Source organism: Lethenteron reissneri, chromosome 26, assembly GCF_015708825.2.
Source record: "Lethenteron reissneri isolate LAM-NWPU_2019-01 chromosome 26, ASM1570882v1, whole genome shotgun sequence".
NCBI lineage: Eukaryota > Metazoa > Chordata > Hyperoartia > Petromyzontiformes > Petromyzontidae > Lethenteron > Lethenteron reissneri.
The window spans coordinates 23,609,880-23,629,737 of record NC_083804.1 but is presented as its reverse complement, the minus strand read 5'-3'; the positions used below and the strand labels follow the sequence as shown (position 1 = coordinate 23,629,737).

At 56.0% G+C, this 19,858-nt stretch overlaps 1 protein-coding gene across 1 annotated transcript in view; it reads right to left on the bottom strand.

Moving 5' to 3' along the window:
- LOC133347897 (nucleolar protein 4-like) overlaps nucleotides 1–19,858 on the bottom strand; it is a 146,405-nt gene that overhangs the window by 8,579 nt on the left and 117,968 nt on the right. The window contains exon 9 of the mRNA XM_061560632.1: nucleotides 7,040–7,159. Within this exon, the coding sequence (XP_061416616.1) occupies nucleotides 7,040–7,159 (120 nt within the window). The remainder of the gene's footprint in view (nucleotides 1–7,039; nucleotides 7,160–19,858) is intronic.

Sequence of the window (19,858 nt, the reverse complement as noted above, 5' to 3'; positions counted from 1 at the left end):
TAAAGGTGCTTTTCTTTCAGGTGCCATGCACAGCCCATTAGCGCATTGGGCGCTTTGTGCCATGCAAATTATGTAGCTTCGGCTTAACTAGCACCACTCAGTTTGCCGCACAACTTGCCCCGTGACCCCCGTGTGATTGTTCCCATGTGCTCGCCCTTAATTTCCCCCCCTCGGTTTCCTCCATCAAACATCCACCCCCACCGCTTCTGCCGGAGCTGAGCGCCCCCGCGACCCTCGGCATCCCTCCTGCGTTCGTTCTCTCCCCTCCCCTTTGGACGTCGTCGGACGTATCCCTTATAGATGCTTTTTTGTTCGCGTGTTCAGCCGCGAATTTTGACGGCGCTGCGATCCATGCCAAATATTCTTTTTTTTAAATCCTTTATATTAAGTTCGCTTGCTTGCTTGCGTGCTTGCTTGCTTACGACCGTGCAAATCTTTCGGTCGTTTTTTAACCCACTTCCCGTGATCCAATCGAGCTGACATTTTGCACACAGACTCGTTGTGCGAGACAATTAATGTTCGTGAAATTTTTTTTCCAAAATTTTACACTGTTTAGGGAAAACAAATTAAATATTTAATTACCAATTGCTTAATGGTGGCAGACAATCATCTGACCCATAGGTGGCAGCCATCTCAAGCCAGAGGACGAGAAGACTCTAGCCGCCACGCATATAAAGGATTTATAGTGAAAAACTTTGTTTTTACGGGTTATACTTATTTGTAACTAAAACTCCTCAACGGCCGTTGCATCGCCACCGCCGTCTCTTATTCCGGCTCCAGCCCGCATCCCAGTTTGTATTCCTGGACTCGCCTCGCCTGCAACTGTCTGTTTCATGATCATCATCATCCCCATCATCACGCGGGCTCTTGCCGTGGTATTTATTCGAGTTCACTTGCAAGCGCGGACCGCCACTGCACAGTGTGCGCCATTTACATATTTTGGTTCGCATTGAGCACTCTCTTCCGAGCACCACTTGGCTACAATTCGGTTTAACCTTAAATGCACTCGGTTAATGACGTTGCGTGGCTTGACACCTTGTAATTTAGATCACGTTTATACATCATGTTTTCCTTTTTTAGCAATGTTTTCCAAACCGTGATATCGGCGTCACGTTACGAGACGGATGGGATGGGGGGGGGGGTATTCGTGTGGAAACTCTCGCCCCGTTTTAGAAGACGGCCCACAGAAGGAGACATCGCAGAACTGCTTCCGAAATCTCTAAACGCGACCTCAATTCGCACTAGGGGGCGGCACCTCCCCACCCGCCTGCCGACAGAGAGAACGCCGCTTGAAGAACGACGAATACACGTCACGCTCCGAGCTCGAATTGTTTTGCCAATTTTCATTCCAAACGGAAACGTAATACGACACCAGCAACTCACGATGCTATGAAACCTCTGGCTTCGTCGAGGGCGAGGAGATTGGTGCACTGCAAGACGCCACCGCTCCAAACAAAGACACGGAGGACCTCTGGTGCAGCCGTGCGCACTGTACACGGCAGGCGCGCACTGTACACGGCAGGCGCGCACTGTACACGGCAGGCGCGCACTGTACACGGCAGGCGCGCACTGTACACGGCAGGCGCGCACTGTACACGGCAGGCGCGCACTGTACACGGCAGGCGCGCACTGTACAGGTTACGGGACACGAGGCTCGAGCCGCTGTGGGTGCGGGGAGGGACGGGGAGATCGGAGCAGGAAGACGCGGGCGGCGAGGGGGCAGCAGGCAGCAGCCGGAGGGATTCCAAGCGCCTTCATCCCGCGCTAATTACCGCGCGGCCCCGCTCGGCGCGTTAAGTCCGAGCTCGTTAATTACTCCGCACTCGCCTCACCCGTGCCCACGGTTGCTAGCCCGCATCGTCGCTCGCCATCGCCCTCCTCACCCACCGCCCATTCCGCCCTCCTCGCACGCCCCCTTTGCTCTACCCCCCCCCCCCAACGCGCACCGCAGCCGGTTAAATTCTCCCTTCGATCCGTCACAGATCTCTGCTCGTTATTCCGCGCCTTATTTGCGGCACGCGGAACCACAGGGCGGACAACGATCGCCCCGGGGCGGCGCCCCAGCGGAGCTCGCTCGGCCCCGGCCGCTGCCGCCCCCTCGGCCATTAGCGGGCGGCGAACGTCCGGGGGCTTCGTCGTTTGTCGCTTGAATTTAACCCCCAACCCGCCCCCGGCCGCCCCCCCCCCGGCCCCCCCCGCCCCCCCCCCCGGCCCCCCCCGCCCCCCCCCGGCCCCCCCCGCCCCCCCCCGGCCCCCCCCGCCCCCCCCCCCGGCCCCCCCCCGGCCCCCCCCCGCCCCCCCCCGGCCCCCCCCGCCCCCCCCCGGCCCCCCCCGGCCCCCCCCGCCCCCCCCCCGGCCGCCCCCCCCCCGGCCCCCCCCCGCCCCCCCCCCCGGCCGCCCCCCCCCCGGCCCCCCCCGGCCCCCCCCGCCCCCCCCCCGGCCCCCCCCGCCCCCCCCCGGCCCCCCCCGCCCCCCCCCCGCCCCCCCCCGGCCCCCGCCCCCCCCGGCCCCCCCCGGCCCCCCCCGGCCCCCCCCCTCGCCCCTCCCCCGGCTTATTTATTTATTTTGTTCGCCGCAGCGCAGCGGACGGAGAACGTGGCGCGCTCGTTAACGTCTTGCGCGGTGCCGCGACCGGGCGCAACGCGGCGCCTCGACGAGCAGGAGGCTCGCTGCACTACGTCGTCGTCGTCAAATTCGTTAAACGGAGAAGGGAAACAAATCCTCATTTTCAAAATGAGGATGTAACCCGCCGCTTCGGCGGTCCCTGCCGTGATGTTCGTATGGCCGTTACGTAAAGACGGCGGCCGGAGCTGCGGTTACATTTCGACATCGCCATGTAAATCCATTGGCGTTGTCGTAAGTAAAATGAAACGTAAGACGCGAAGCTCGCAGGAACCTACTCAATTGAGGATTGCCTAAGACGCGTCGTTGCGATGAGGCACACTCGCGCCCTGTTGTCCGCAAGGGCCATGACTCAGACGCCGTGCCACCACTACGAGCCGTTGCGTTGAAGCGTCATGGTAAAGTCGACTAATACGAACTTGCCTGTGACTACATTGCTAAATCATATTATCATCGTCGTCGTCATCACGGAATGTTTCGTGAACAAATATCTTAAATCTCATTCTCATGTTCTCAATAGAGGCATCGAATCGCGCGAGTAAGAATCTGTTAGTTTGACTTTGTCGATGTGGCATGGGATTGGGTCACCTGACCCGAGCGTTGATTGTAAATTTCGATACTCGCGACAGCAGCATTCATAATCGATCCTCTAATCCTAACGATTTATTGAATCAATGTTTTTTTTACGAAACAATGCAGCCCGAATTCCCTACCACTCAATAACCAAACATGCACCTGGTATCCTCAAACCAGTTTATTTCTGAAAGCTAAGCAGGGCTGAGTCTGGTTAGTACTTGGCACAGGTGCTGTAGGCGTGGGTCTGCGAGGTGCGGCGGTGCCGCGTGTGGACAGCCCGGTCCGGGGTACGTTCCAGGGTTCTCCGGGTTCCTCGCACATAAAGCCCAATACCGATCAATGGAATTTGTATTCTTGGTTCTTTCGGTAAAGTCGCGTAGAAGGGACTTTACCGAAAGAACCAAGAATATTAATCCCTGCAGTCACGATAGCTTTAAATCGAAATTCAATGGAATTTGGTCAAACGTCCGAATGTGGCAGGGCCCTTAAAAAAAGTCGCGAGACTTGGTTGAAGTAAAGGCCATGATTAGTATTATTAGCATCATCATCATTACTCTTAAATATTAATAATCTAAATAATATGAGGAGTCGTATAGCTGCAGACCCCCCCTCCCGCCCTGGCAAAGCAATGTGCTCATGGAGCCTGACTGCTGCTGCTGCTGCCCCCTCTCCTCCTGCTAGCAGACCGCCAACCGCGCGCCCTCCGCTCCCCCCAGGGCTCACTGTGACATTTTTACCGTGTAAAGGTCACGCCCTGTCAGGGCTCAATGTTCCACTAATGCGGCTGCTGCTGCCGCTGCTGCTTCTAGCTTCTAGCAGCAGCAGCAGCGCCGCTGCAGACGGAAGGCGCATCGACGAATTTTGAGAGAAGCGGCCATCATCGCGGCATTCGGAGCCGCCCTTGTGGATCACGCGTAGAGTGACCCAGGTGGGCTCTCCAAACCTTCATCAGCGACTCCAATTTGTAAACAGGAGTGCGCGGCCACTAATAAAATTGGTCGGGAAAGTGTTAATCATTGGGTCTGCTTTGCCGGTCTCTTGATAAAAGTAGACGCAAAAAAATGAGGATAAAGCCCGTAGTGATTTTTATAAATTGCACAACATCACATGTCAGCCCTTTTACAACATTTGACATGTTTTTATTTCAAAGGTTCCGAAAGCCTCTGGCTGGGACACATGACTCATAAAACATAGTCACACTGGTGGAGCGCTGTTAGCTATACAACAAATCACCCTGGCGGAGGACTTTTTGGCAAAAGATAATCTCACGGATGCATTTCTTTCTTTAACTAATACGTCCATCATGAGAAAGTGTGACTGCAGTAACTCGGCGAGTTCCAGCGAGGTGAAACGGAGGCCCTGGCGAACCAGGGGATGTCCATTAATGAGCCATATCGATGTTCCTCGTCCCGCTCCAGGCTCGCATGCCCCCCCCCCCGCCCCCTCCGCTCCTGTTATCGCTTGCTACTCGACAGGCAGTCAAGGTTCGTGCAAAGAAAAAAGCAAAGCTGTTGGAACGTTTTGAAGAACGGGGGGAGGTGGAAAAAAAATATTCAGCAGAAATGATTCTTTAAAAGATTTTGCTGTGGCCAGTAAAGGTGGGACATTCGCAGATTTGTGAGAAGTGGCTGCGGCCTGGGGAAGCATTCATCCAGCAGTGGACTGACCGCGGCTGCTGATGAGTAACGGTGGGACATGGCAAGGGTTCGGTCGATGGAGACCCGAGCTGCTCAGATTCACGGAAGCTGTGCCGCCGCCGCCGCTGCCGCCGGGCGAGCGTGTGGCGCCGCGTGCGGTATTAATCACCGGCCTCCGCCGGGCTTCACGAGCCTCGCGTGTGTGGATGGTGGTGTGGTGTGGGTGGTGGTGGTGGTGGTGTGGGTGGGTGTGTGGGGGGGGAGGAGGAGGAGGAGAAGGCACGTCCCGGGCAAGTCTGCCGCCCACCCCGGTTGTCATGGCGTCCGTATCCAGCCCGGCACACGAAGGACACTCGGAGAGAGAAAAAAAAGCGCGGTTGGGGGAAGAGGAGAAAAGAATTCGGCAAAAAATAGAATAAAGCAATGGAGGGGGGCTGCTGCGGAGGCCGGGGTTTATTTTTTGGGGGGGGAGAGGCAGAGGAGAGGAGCGCGGGAAGGGGCGGTAACGGGCGCCGTTGCTAAGCAGCTGCGCCCTTAATGAGTCGTCCTCGCCGATACCGCCACCGCCGCCACCGCTGCCGCCGCCGCCGCCGCGACTCGTTTGATGGACATGAAAGCGAGCGAGGAGCGGGGAGCAAGGAGCGGGGAGCGGGGAGGAGTCCCGCGCAGCGCCACCCGAGCGGCGAGCGGGACGGCCGCGCTGCCACCCGCTCCGTGAGTGCGGGGTCAGCGTACAGGTCACATGATGCCCCCCCCTTCCCCTTGCCCCCCAACTCCACATTGCCACGAAGCGCCTGAAGGCATTGTGACCAGAATGTATGTAAAAAGAATGAGGCTACATTCGAGAGACTTGAACTTATCCGTGTGGCGCGTGAACGCACGAGTAAATAAGGAAAGAAATTGCCCGTTCAAAAGATGAAATAACGAGCCTCGGTTTGTTTTTCAAGACCGTACGAGATAACCCCAATTAACGCAAGAAAATAAAAAAAATCATTGGCTTCACTTGCCGAGACTTTTTTTCTTTTACAAGTAATAGTAATAGTTTATAACGTATCTTTATTTAGCCAGGAAATCTTCAATTAGGCGGCAAGTAAAACAAAACTAGTGTGGTTCGTGGTGGGGGAATGGTGGCACAGCGGTTAGCCCACTGCGCTATGAATCCGGCCACTTGAGTGGAGAATTGTATCTGAACCGGTCTTGACCGGTGTGAAGTATCGTCAAACAACCACCATGACCACCACAGCATGGGGATGCATTCATCCAGCAGTAGATTAACAAAGGGCTGTGCAGCATATTCATTTGTAGACATTTTTTCAATAATTGATCGCAGGGAAGTTAAGACGGGCACGAGTGCTGCGGACCCCTGTTGTCTTGCGGGAGGAGTTGGACTCCCGTGGTCAGTGCGGTGACAGCGAGGCCGAGCGGCGAGGCGGCCGTCACCGTCACTCGCCACCACCATGCCACACCTTCCGGCTCCCACAAACCCGCACCACAGGGCCCACGGTACCCACTGTAGTGCGGGCACCACAGTGGTGCGGGCACCATTGCCCGTGGTGTCCACTCACTGGACGTGTTCCAGCCTCGTGACACAATCCACGCGGACGCCTCCCCTCTCCCTCACCGCAGGACCCCGACCCAGGACACTTCCGCCCTTCAGCAGCATTCGAACCTCTATCCTCCTCCCTCTCTCCTCTCCCCCTCTCTCCCCTCCCCCTCTCTCCCCACGTTCTCCATCACCCCTCACTCCCCTCTCCCACCTTCCCTCTCCCTGCACTCTCCTCCATCTCCCTTCCCTCTCCCCATGCTGCCCTCCATCTCCCTCCCCTCGCACGCTCCGTCCCCAAGTCACCCCGTGATCTCTCTTCTCCGACCCCCCCAAGGCTGCCGTCCCTCCCTCCCTGTTGGGGGAGGGGGGCCCACCTCAACCCAACAAGCGGCGAGTAACGATCCATTGAACAAAACCGATTCTCGTGCTGACGATGCACGCGTCGAACCGTGGCGCGCGCAAATAGATTACACGATTTATAATCCCTCCAAATCGAACCTACATTATGTCACCTGGAATGTACCCATGTGTCACATCAGATCTTGGAAACTAAGCAGGTTTGAGCCTGGATAATGCTCGGATGGGCGACCTGCAACCGCTGGAGTGTAGGTGGGGGTGGCGAGGCAGGGGTGGGATGAAGGTTTTGTGCGTCACTCACCGCCTGCAGGTCGAGGCGGATGCGCTTGGCGGCGTTCCTGCTCTCGCTCTCGCACGCCATGGCCAGGATGTTTTCGGCGACGGCCGACGTGAGGTGCGGGGGCGTCGTCCTTGACTGCTGCTGTTGGTGACAGCGTGGTGGAGGATTAGCAATGGCAGCGGCGGCGGGGACGGCAACAACAACAATAGCAGCAGCAACAATACGAGCGAGAGAGGCATTCGTAAATCAAAATAAGCATTCAGCCTTTAAAAAAAAAATCTAAATTAAAGTCATGGTAGTTATTTTTTTCATTCAGAGCACGGTGGCTGCTGGGTGGCTTATGGGATTAACGGGCCCTGTCTGCATTCTTAGGGCTCTCTTTGAGCCCTGTGGCACTCAGGGTAGAAACTGAGATCAGCTCCCCCAGGGCAGGAAGCTTCTGATATTTTACAGCAGTGAAGCCGATGACGATCGTGCATACAGACTCCCGCTCCGCAATTCGTATTTGCATCTGGAGCTGGCTCCTCCTGTTGCGCTGCAGGGGCTGTCGGCGCTGCAGCGGTCAAGGCGCAGATTTAGGTTTCATTCCGCCTCGCGTGCCAAAACGTTATCACGCTTATTGATTCGCGCGGCGGTGATCTGGGTCCAAGAGGTCGCTAGGTGGGTGCTGTCGCGATGTCGTTCGCCGTGGGACCCGCACCCCGGCGCAGCGATGGATAAAAATCGGAATGCTGAAAAAATGAAAGCATCCTCCCGTGGTGATGCAAACGAGTCCAGGGACAATCAAACCCGACTGATCGTTCTTGTTAAACTGCAGTCTCAGCACAATCGGACAGGACACGGAGTGAACCTCAAAACCCCACCATCAGTTAGGCCAACGGCACGGGCCACGCCGACACTCGGCCTCCACTGCGGCCCAACCACACGCCGATGCCTATCTTGACGAAGTCAACTGAACGTGTGCACATGCGCTCATGGATTAGCAGCAGCAGCAGCCATGCTCTATTCTCTGCTGGATGAAGGCCTCCCCACATCATCGCCATGCATTGTGGCGCTGCGACGCCACAACCCATCTCTCCCGCTCCTGCGCGTGAGCTCATCTCATCGCTCCCTCTCCGCAGTGGCCATCGTTTGGCTGCCATTCAATCACCAGTCTTGCCCGTCGGCCATCATCCCTTTTGGCCACTTTGTGTCCTGCCCAAGGCCACTCACTGTTCTCCACATGCAGTAAGATGCCTGTCTATTCATCAGCGTTCCTCCCTCCATCTCTCGGTGACATTCCAAGCAACGCATCTCTCCACGCTTCTTTGCACACTCCTCAGGTTTTGTTTAATTTTCTTTGTCAGTCTCTGCATGTCACAGAAAGTAATATGCACCGGTTAAAAACTTTCTTCGCGAGGCACATTACTACATTGCTTTCATGTTTCTTTTTTCATTTCTATATTATTATTAAGGTCTGGTTTTGTATGAGGTTCACTGAAACAGTTTCCAACAAGACAAATGCCTTCCATTAGTTGACAAAACCAGGCGCGATGATATTTGATAATTATCATTTGATCTTTTGAGAATCTGGTCGATGGCACACATTTCGTCCATGTGGTAGAACTATTTTGCGAACCCAGCGTGCTCGTGTGGCTGGTCGGCCTCTGAATTGTGCACTCTTCGATCGTTGTGAACGATTCAGACGCGATTTAGACGGAAGCGGGAACAAGAGTCAGCTGGCAGAGGTGTCAATCCACGACTGAGGCACAGCATTTAATTACCACGTAAAACATTCCAGAACTTTGTTCGCTCATTTTGATCCAGCAGCTGGTAAGTCAATACAACACTCCACAGCTATATGGCCGGGGCCAGTCTATCTTCGGCACAGCTATTGTCAACTCATAAATAAGTGGTACTTATGTGCAGGTGATGATGGGCTGAGTCGGCTCTTTGCCTAGGATTGGAATTCGCAAACTTCCAGTTTTGAGTCAAAGCCTTCTGCCAGTGTCACCCGGCGAGAAAAATACAGTTGTATCAACACAACAATTCGGAAGCGGGGAAAAAAACCCAATTAAACAATATTTTTAGAACAAATTAATTCCGGCTCCCTGGTTGCGATTGCCCGCGACCCGAGCAGGGGGACATTGCGAGCATTACGAGGAGGGCAGGTGGCCACAGAGCGTCCTGCCCCTCTCCTGCCTCGCTGGCCCTCCCGCGTGAGTCCTGCAGGACGCACCTCCCCGCGGTGCGGCTAATGTCCTCGCAGCTCCGCGCCACGCGGCCCCGAGGGGCCCCTCGATGCGCGACTACGGCCTGACGGACCTTTGCCCCGGGAAATGAAGCGACGCTCCACGGCCACGCGGCGCCAAGGCGGCCACTCGCCCACACGCCCGCTCGAGGAGCGACGTTGGAGCAGCCGCGTTTTGCGGCCGCGCGGATAAAGAGCCGCCACGATCTGCCGCGATCCGCCGCGATCCGCCGTGGCGAACGCACTCACGGCCGAGAGATATCGTCCCATTGAAAATTCACTGGTGGTAGCCGCAGACACGTGAGCAATAACTGATTGTGAGCTTTAAATAACCTGAAGGACCTTATACCCAGCGTGGTGCTTTAGGGCATTAAAAAAATATATATATATGGCCCTTTCTCCAGTGGGTGTCCACAATCGGCACGAGGCACCGGCGCAATTACTGGGGCGAGTTCCCTTTCAGTGCCGCCGCGCACTCAATTCCGTGGCAATTTACCGGGGAAATGTGCACGGGCCAAGCCATAGCCACCACCACCACTGTCTCCACGACCGCCACTGCCACCATCACCACCGCCATCACCATCACCACCACCGCCACCAACATCACCATCACCAACACTCCCAACACCACCGCCATCATATAAAAGGGGACGTGGGGTGGCGATAAAAACCGTGATATTTCTCTCCGGCCTCGCCCACCCAACAATGAGCGCGTACACTCGGTATTCTGCTCCCCGTTGTGTTTTATTATTCCAAAACGCGTTCGTGTTTGAGAGACCGCCCGCCCGCCCGGCCGGCCGGGGTGAATGCTGCCCAGCTCATCCCACGCCCTCCACCCCCCATAATCCGTGGCTCACAAGCAAGCCGAGTCCACTCGTAATCACACCAAACGCTTTGTGTGTGCGTGGCCCGTGGTACTGGCCGGGTTGCTGTGAGGCGAATATTACGAGCAGGCAGCAGGCACACAGGCAGCCACCCCCCACCCCCGCATGCCACACTTCATTATTAATGCCACGGAATACCGCCAGGTAAGCTCCAAGCGGCTCCACAAACCACACGTGCAGACGTGGCTCTGCCCTCCTCGCTCTGTTGTCTTGAGCAGAGTGCTCTCCACGCGCATCATTGATGCTGCATCCACGACTCGCCGCGGCGGTGCTGACGAGCATGCAAGAGACGGATCTCACTTGACCAACGTTGCCCCACGCTCGGCCCCGATAGCCAAGACCCGAAGCTCAATTTCATCCGGCACACCACATCCAGTACACCGCTCCCTTTGAACGTGGCTATGAATATTCACGTGCATACCTCAGTCGACTCTGCAACCTGGAATATATATCCACAACAACAATAACAACCGCCATTCGCCACTAAGTGGCAGTGACGTCACCACGTCAAGGCCACGTCAAGTGTCGAACACCCGCTGGCAGGAAGTCACCGGACAGACCCAGGTGCCCTGGGTTGACTGAGATATATTTATCCACATCCAGCACACCACATCGAGAATACCTCTCTGTTATAAAGTGCCCAGTAAACATGGAATGTTGGGCCAACGATGTTGCAACAGTTTCAGCCACGTGACAACGCTGGGCCAATGTTGGCACGTTTGTCCGGTGGCTGCCAGAAGTCCCGTGCGCCACATCCTTGCAGCGTGGAAAGCGGCAGAGTCGTACGCCCCCCACGCCTTGAGAGCCACGACGACTCTCAAGGCGGATCTACGTGGCGGTGCGGGGAGCGCCTTAAACACACCGGGGGGGGGGGCAGTGGGGGGAGGTGGTGATGGGGGGGGGTGGAGCTGTAACCTCGTTTGGGATGAAAAACACTTCCAATATAGTGCCTACTGGATTACCTCCGGTAATCTCTGAATTTTTTATTTTTGTTTGTCAGCTTGACCCGTGACATTTTGGATTCTAAGAGGCTATTTTGCGGTGCTTCATGAAGCAAATTAGCAACTCAGAAGCGCGAGCAGCGAATACGCCCAGGATGTAATGACCCTACTTTAATTTTCGCAAACGTAAATTTGCTACGTGTGGGTTTGTGTGTCCCGATTACATTCAAACTAAACACATTTTTTCTATTTTCCCAGGTAAGGCCTACTGAGCTATGTAGCTTTTTTTCAGAAGTGACCTGGCCACAAATTATCGCTCAACAACGTGGCTTATCACACGGGAATTTATAGCTGCCAAATACTCTAAACACGTGTTTCTAAAAAATCCATGCGGCCATGGTGAGAGAGAGAAGGAGACATGCAATCTCCAAATATAAAGCAGCAGGCATATCAGGATCGGGATCAAACCCACGACCTCCTGTATACCAGGAGAAGGAGTTAACATCTCTAGGTCTTTGTAGGTCGCTGCAATGCGGCGATCGTTACGCTGCTTCACTCGGGAATTTGAGTCAAGGTGAGACGTGACCGTGCGACTAGCCCACAATGCACCACGCTACCGTTACAATTCGTTGTGTGTTCCTTAAAATAATATTATGCTTATTAAGCACCGTAGTGCGTTTTATGTTATGTCAAGGTAGTAACGATGAAGGCAGTTAATTTCCCAGTGATTACAAACAGCTGCGTAATGTGCATTGCAATAAATAATAGGCGTGGTATGATTTGAATCCTGGTTGGGGATTGACTCAGCCTATCTTTCCTCCGGGGTCAATAGAATAAATACAACTTTCTGGGGAAATCAACGCCGGTTGTCCTCTGGGATGACTCGCCCACGCCTTAGGAATGTGGAATTCACACCATCGGGTCTGCAGGGCTCACTTTGGCTTTGGAAAGATTCACCCTTCAATCCCGGCAATTTTATGCCCGCGTGTAATTTGCGATGTTTGGAGGGAAGGTTAACCTGCACTTCTTGTTGCAGATCATCTAAAAGAACGACAAATCACTGAGCGTTTCGCGGAGCGGCAACTCCCGTGTGAGGTGAAGTCACAGGTGCGCAAGGCATTGTGGGAATTCCCCGGAGGGCAGTGAACGGTGGCGTCGAGTGTCCGTGGCGCTGCGGCGTTGTGCGACGGAGTTTCTGCTGAAGGAAAAAGTGTCAATCGGATAGGAGTCAAAGGGCTCGCATAATACACATGCATCATGTACGTTGACTCATTAATCCCCCCCCCCCCCCCCCCCCCCCCCCACTTTTCGCAAGAGCGCAGAAGCGTGGTCAACACATCTACGCCTCTATATAAGGAACGAAACAATTAAGACTTCTCCACAAATCTGGCTGTCGCCTGATGAAGCTAGTTGTAATTACTGGCGAAACGTCGTACTCAGATTGTAAATGTTGTGGCTTGGCTCTCCAACACACCGGTGTGCTGTACTAGCGACGAATTGGCCACGTTCTGTTTACATGACAACCCTTACTAGTTGGTTGTGTCGGGTGGTGGTGGCGGGTTTTAACGACACGTTTATATATTTACGCGATCTAACCCAAAAACAACCTCTATTATGGACGAACAGGAGTGACACGCACCTCCTGCATCTCTCTCACGCAGGAGGGAGCCCGAGTGGCGCTGGACGGGAGTCGGTGTGCGGCGGCGAGGACGTTCTGAAATGACCCTCGTGGTGTGACACAAGCGCTGCGATCACTGATGGCAGAGATTCGCGCGGAGCAGCGAGATACCGTGCAGCAACACCGGGTCGGCTTAATTCCATTCACTGCGCTTTAAAGACTTCCAGAAGTGAAGGTTCCGGTGAGCTTTGAACCACCCGTCGTAGCCGATTAAAACCTAAAAAATGCACGGACTTAAAGGGCAATCGTCGTCGCACGGCGGTGATCTGCACCACGTTCGACCGGGCAGTGAACGGACCGAAACGTTAAGTGCGGGAGACTAATTCGTCCTCGTATCCACCGCGCCTCTCGCACCCACACTGATTACGCTGCAAAAACATCAGCCACGAGGCGCTCGCTGCTCGCTCCAAGGGAACCGTTGAACGTCGGCGCGGAGTCTCGCGAATCGAAAGAACCCCACCCCCCCCCCTCCGAAACACGAATTAAGATCGGGGAAAGTAAATGTTACATCGATGAGGTAAATTCTCCGGGACCTACGACACTTTAACACGAAATCAAACACTTTTTTTCCTCCCCCACCTCCCCCCTCCGGCATCACCAGAGTAGTAAACGTGTTGTTGTTGTGAGTTTTTTTTCTTTTTAGCGAGTGTAAGAGACGAATTAGGTGCAGTCATACCGACCACTGCTGGGAATTCGCATGGCGCCTCAGCTGTTGCTGGGAACGTGTGTGTGCGTTTGTGTGTGTGTGTGCGTGTGTGTGCGTATGTGTGTGCGCGTGTGTGTGTGTGCGTGTGTGCGTGTGTGTGTGCGTGTGTGCGCGTGTGTGTGTGTGTGTGCGTGTGTGTGCGCGTGTGTGTGTGTGTGCGCGTGTGTGTGTGTGCGTGTGTGTGTGTGCGTGTGTGCGTGTGTGTGTGCGTGTGTGCGCGTGTGTGTGCGTGTGTGCGTGTGTGCGCGTGTGTGTGTGCCTGTGTGTGCGTGCGTGTGTGTGCGTGTGTGTGTGTGCGTGTGTATGCGCATGTGTGCGTGTGTGTGTGTGCGTGCGTGTGTCCGTGTGTGCGTGTGTGCGTGTATGCGCGTGTGCGTGTGTGCACGCATGGTTTGCTGATAAGAGCCCACGGATCCCTGTGTAGTCCCAGTGACGGGGGAAGTAAAACTCCGCCGAGATGGGCAAACAGCCGGAGACGAGGGCGTACAGGTTTGCAACCCTGTGTAGTGGTGGGGAAACAACTCGCGGAACACATTTGTCAATACAACCGTGGCCTTGAAGGAAAGAAAAAAGTGCAGGTGATGATTTGGGCAACGGGCCTGCTTCATAGCACGTAGCACATGCATACGCCGTGGGAAAGGGATAATTTGTGAAACGTTGGCATTTTTATATATTTATATTTTAAGCAGGGGCGGTTTCTTCACTAGGGCGATTGGGCGACGCACCACCAATGTCATTGAACCACAGAGTCACGCTAGCCGTCACTGTGCCTCTGGATATAGTCCAATCAGCGTCATGCTACGTTCTGTGGAGTACCGCCTCTTTTTGGGCGATTTCACTCCGGCTGAGAATCGCCCCGAGTGGCCCCATAGACTTACATTGAAAGATGTTTTTTTTCGAACGGCGGGCGCTCCAATGCATTCTCTATGGCTTCCGGGAGGGCATGCACTAACGTGCTTACGTCATCATACGTGCTAACGTCATCATACGTAAGCACGTTTCATCCAACAATATAATTTATCGCCACCTAGTGGAATCTTTAATAAAATAAACTTGAGTGGATTGTATTAATAGTGAGTATAGAAACAAACAAGATGTATTGTAAGAGTCACTTTTTTTTTCATTAATATTAAAGAAGTGAAGTTGCCTTTACATGCTTAAGCTGTTAATTTATCCATTGCATGGGTGGACCTTATCCTTATCAATCATCCAGACATTTGCCCCCCCTGAGAGATTTTGCAGGAGCCGCCACTGATTTTAAGGCCACGGTGTTTTGAGAGTTTTTTTCTCTCACAATTATTATGGCAGCGTGGGGGCAACACGCAGTCAATGTTAAACAAACTTTAAACAAACGTTAGAAGCTCAATGAAACGAGTGACGCTACGATTTGCTCGTGTCCACCTGCAGGAAAGGCTGCAATTCCCATCATCGTATTGCACAAATTTTTTGTGACATTTCTTGATAGTAATCATTTAAGAGCGGGCTGAGCCTTCAGCGGGGGTTGGTCAGCCCCCTCCAGTGTGCCCCCCCAACGCCCCCCCCCCCCTCGGTACGGCACCGTTGCGGCCGGTACCGCCAGTCTGCTCCTCGGGTCCGGCAGTGGTGCCTTGGGTTCAGCTCCAGAATTCGTTTTTTGCACGAGGGCTCAGGCACGAGCGGTCGATTTGAGCCCTGACGGGAAAATATGACGAGGTCACGGAGGCGCCGCGACCTCTCCACCCCCCCCCCCCCCCCCAACAACCCGACGCGCTCGCAGAAATAATCGCCCGGCGGAGGGTCACTTTGCGAGCGCCCGTCACCGCACAGGCGCCGCGCGGGGGCCCACCCCCCACGTTCCTCGGCCGTAGGAGCCTCCTCGTCGCCATCCCCCACGACGTCTCCGGCCTTGCTCCAAATACTGTAAAATTATTTAAGCATTTTTTTTTATTTTACCAGTTAAGGCCCACTGAGCTAATGTAGCTCTTTTTCAGAAGCGACCTGGCTATCACAAATGATGGCTCAACGAAGTGGCCTGACATGTGGACATTTACAGCATCCAAATGCTATAAACGCGTGTTTCTAAATGTGGAGGCTAAAACCGGAGGACCTGGACAACAATCCACACGACCACGGGGAGAGAGACACGCAAACTGCAAATATACAGCGGCTGTCAGGGTCGAGTTTGAACCCACGACCTCCTGTAAACCAGGCGATGTAGTTAACATCTCACCACGGTGGCGAGATGACCCCCCCCCCCCTCCTCCTTCGCTTTCACCGCAGCGGGAGCGCTCGGGTAATTCCCGCTAGCGATCGAGCGGGGGGGGGGGGGGGGGGGGCGCCGCGGCAGTGAGCACGCTGTACCGCGAAGCTCAGCGGCTGCCCCGAGCGCGTTATTAGAAAACCACGGCAGGGCAAGTGGGCAGCCGGGGCTGCTGCGGGGAAGAGTGCAATGGACGGGCGCGCGTGCAGCTGCATCGACTGCCCACCGCGGACACACGTGCCGCTGTACTCGTGGCGCCCCTTCAAAGCGAAGAAACTCCGGCGCTACCAGCCGCCTCGCGACTCTAGCGCCTTTCTCTAGCGAGGAGGAGAGGGGGGAAAAGGGAAGCCCAGAATGCGAGCGAGTCGGTGTTTGTTGGTTGCGCCAAATGCGCCGCGCACGTGCGCACGCACGCGGGTCGATGATGCAGAGGGTTGCCACCTGTCCCGGGTTTGACTCGAGCACTCGGGGAATTGGCAGCTGCGCTCGGGCGGCAGAGATTGATTTGGTGGAATTGTGTTGAACTTTGTTAAAGTATACACTGCAAAGTTTTGCTGACTGAGAGATACATCCGGGTTTGGTCTGTGTAAAAGGTGGCAACCTTAATGAAGTGAGAACGCGCACGTGTGTGTGTGTGTGAGCTCAGGTGAACAATCACCGCACGTGTGGCTGCTTGGCACCGCATCTCCTCCACTCTCTACAAGTTTTTTATGACATGCAATGGGATTGGCTTGCAAAATTACACCACGTAGCTTACAATTATTTCCCAGCTTTGGCTGATTGGGCTGTCGACTGACACACGAAGGACACACTTGTGCTCAATGGCAGGTTTTGAATAAAAGCTGAATCGATCGGGCCATTAATTGACCAAGTGGCCGAGCCTTTTCTTTGATGAAAACGAGCGCGGACTCTCAAGGAAAGGAGGCCGCACAGATACAACTGCACCCGTCTGCTCCGGTTCATCGCGTTGCCTGGCCGCGAACACCCGGGGGGCCCAGGTGAGGGGGGGGGGGGCATCGCCGTCCCATCGTACCGGGGCCCAGCTCTTTGGTCAAATATATACTGTACTGTAATGTCATAACAACGGACTGAGTTGGCATAACGCTACGGTTAGCGAACGCAATGTAAACAGTGATGGGACCAGTTCCTGACAGATGGTGCTGAGATGCGGGCATTCAGGAGGAAAGGAAGATGCTTGACAGCACAGAGATGAGAATGCTGAGATGTTGGGAATATCCGTCCTTCCCCCGCACCTCCGGTTAGCACGGCTGGCTACGTACGGTGCGAATGAAGTTCAACGCACGTAGAGCCTTGGTCATTGAGGCTGTAAGAGGGAGACGAGATGGTTTGAGGCACGTGTTGAAAAAAGACAAAGAAGATGCGAGGAGAAGAGCTACGGAGAAGCCACAGGTGCAGGGCAGCTGGGTCAGCCGCGGCGAGATGGGAGGGACGCGGTGGAGCGAGATATGTGGACAGTGGATGTGACGACAGAGTGGAAGCAGATTGGAAAAGAAAATCTGAGCACAGCCGACCCCGTGTGATAATGGGACGTTCGCTTCAAAGGAGGAGATACGACACCGCCACAGCAATAGCGACAACTCCGAGCGCACGCGGGCGGGGCGCACGCCGCACCTTCCAATCGCTCGCGCCGCCGCGTCCCGGTTGATTGCTTCTCAGTGGCCTTTAAACGACAAGAGATTTGCCACGGCTCGCACCTTCCCCCCGGCACGTCGATACGCAGCCGCGGAGCCACGGAAGTGCAGCGGCGTCGCAAAAAAAATTTAATTGTCGACCGGCCCATCGACCGATCGGCGCTCCGCAGAATCTATCACAACACAGAGCGGCCGTCGCAACCGCCGCCGCTACCGCTGGGCGCCGCCACCGACTGCGTCCCAGAGCGAGAGACCAGGTGCCGCCCCACGGCACGAGCGGCCATCCGACGATTCATCGTACGGATTGTTGCAAACGACCAAATACGCGGAGCGAACAATATTTTGGCGATTTGACTCGGCGCGTACCGTCAGAGCAACGCGAGCATCAAGCCCGCTGCGAGATGCGAGGGCCTACCCCCAGGACTGCACGTGCCTTGTGGGGATATTTGACCATACTTCACCGCGCTGGTCAACATGGGACTGGTGACGGCGAGGAGCGTTGACATGGGAGCGTAGAAGTAGAGTACAACAATGAATGTTGGCGCGCTGCCCTCTGCTGCTCACCGTGTAGCCCCGCAGCATCGGCCGCAGACTACAACAGCAATCTGCTAAACGCACGACTGCCACCGATCCAAGCACTGTCCAGGCTCAATCCTGCTTAGCCTCCCGGATCTGACAGCGCATTTCGGGTGCGATTTGGTCCACGGCACTCTATTCAATAAAGCTGCCAAAATGACGACGATCGTTACCGCTTTGGTGGCGATCGCTCAAGGAACGGCACAGCGTGGGATCTGTGCGGGAGTGGGGGTCGGTGGGAGGGTGGCGCGCTCTTATTCTGGTGCTCCTCTTTAGCCCAACAGGTCCGCCCATACAGCGTGGGCGCGAAAAACCCCCGAATTGTAAGAGGATCGCGCGCGCACTTGCGCCCGGGCCGGTCTCTCCGTCCCCCGTCCACAGCGCCGGCCCGCCGGCCTCCCCTCCTCCACCGCTCACCCCCCCCCCCCCCCCCCCCAGTTACCCCCCCCCCCCCCAGCAACCCCCCACTCCCTCCCAACATCTCCGGGCAGGCGGGCGGCTCGGCCCCCCCCCCTCCCGCCGGCGCCGCTCCCCCGGTACCCGTGCCGCCTCCTCCCCCCTCCTCTTCCTCCTGCTGCTGCTGCTGCCGCTTCCCTCGTGGCGAGGAGATTACGCCGTTGGCTTTGTTGACCACCTGCCGCTGTGGCCGTTGCCCCTAGATACCGGTGTAACCAGGTCGTGCCATTTGATATCCCCGCTGCGGCGTGCGCGCAGGTGAGAGACGTTTTATTATAAAGCAGTGGCAACAATGGCGAGCGGCGGTGTGGCCCCTGCACGTGCACACGGCGCGTCGGCGCCGTGGCGCTGGAAGCCGCGCGCAGCACGCAGCAAGTGCTCGCTGTCTGTACCTGCGTACAGGGGCAAACGGAGGTTTGCGGCACTGCCCTCTGCTGCCCGCTACGGAACGGCGGCGGCGGCAGCAAGGGGGCAGGGCTCTTCTCAATGCATGGTGACACTGTCGCTTCCCCACCCCAACTCTTCCCACCCGCCATCCGAGCGCTATCCAGGCTCACCCCCCCCCCCCCCCCCTGACGGGACCCTGGCACGCTCAGGATGATTTTGGTTAAAGGCGATTCTCAACAACCCGCCCCCCACCCCTGCTGTTCGCGGAGAAAAAAAAACCTCAAATGACGAGGCGGTTAGCCGGGGCGTCAACCGTCGCGCGTGACATGGAGAGGAACGCGGAGTTGCGCCAGTGGCAGCCACCCACCCCCAAAGGTATCGCACGCCGCTTGTCAGCGCCGTCTCTCCGGCACCACCCTCTCGGAGCTCAGGCCTCCGGGCAGACACTGAAGTCGGAAGAAATGATGAAAACTGAACGCCGTCTCCGTGATCCGCGCGGGAACCTTTGCGCGGGGCTTCTCTTTGATGGTCTCAGCCCGAGTTGCTGATTATTGAATGAAAAGACAAAAAAATATCAATCCACCCCTCCCTCCTCCCCCATCACGTGCGGCTACGGGAAGGACAAATTGGGTGACAGTTGGCGAGTGGAGATGCATTTGTCATTCCAGCCGAGGGCGCTTGTCGACCCGGCAGCGGAAGGGACATAACGAGAACCATGGGAGAGGCGCGGCACCCCGGCCCTCCACGAGCGGCACGCCGGAGCGGCACGCGCGATCTCCACGGGCCGACTCGACGGCCAGGTCTCACCGATGCGGGGGGGGGGGGGGGGGGGGGGGTAATGGGGCTGCTGCGGGTGAAGGGGTGGCCCGGACGAAGCTGAACACGCGAAGGGAATACGGAGAGAGAATATAGGTGAAGACGCAGAATTCGACGTGGTCTGGGTTTTTATTTCTGCTTTAAAGTGGCCGGGTTTCCTTGCCGAAGTGCTAGGGGTCACACGCGGGCACAGAGGGCCGTGTTCATGGCCACGGCTCGGCTGTGTTCTCGCTCGGCCCCCAGCGCAGGTTGACCATACTTCACCACGCTGCTCA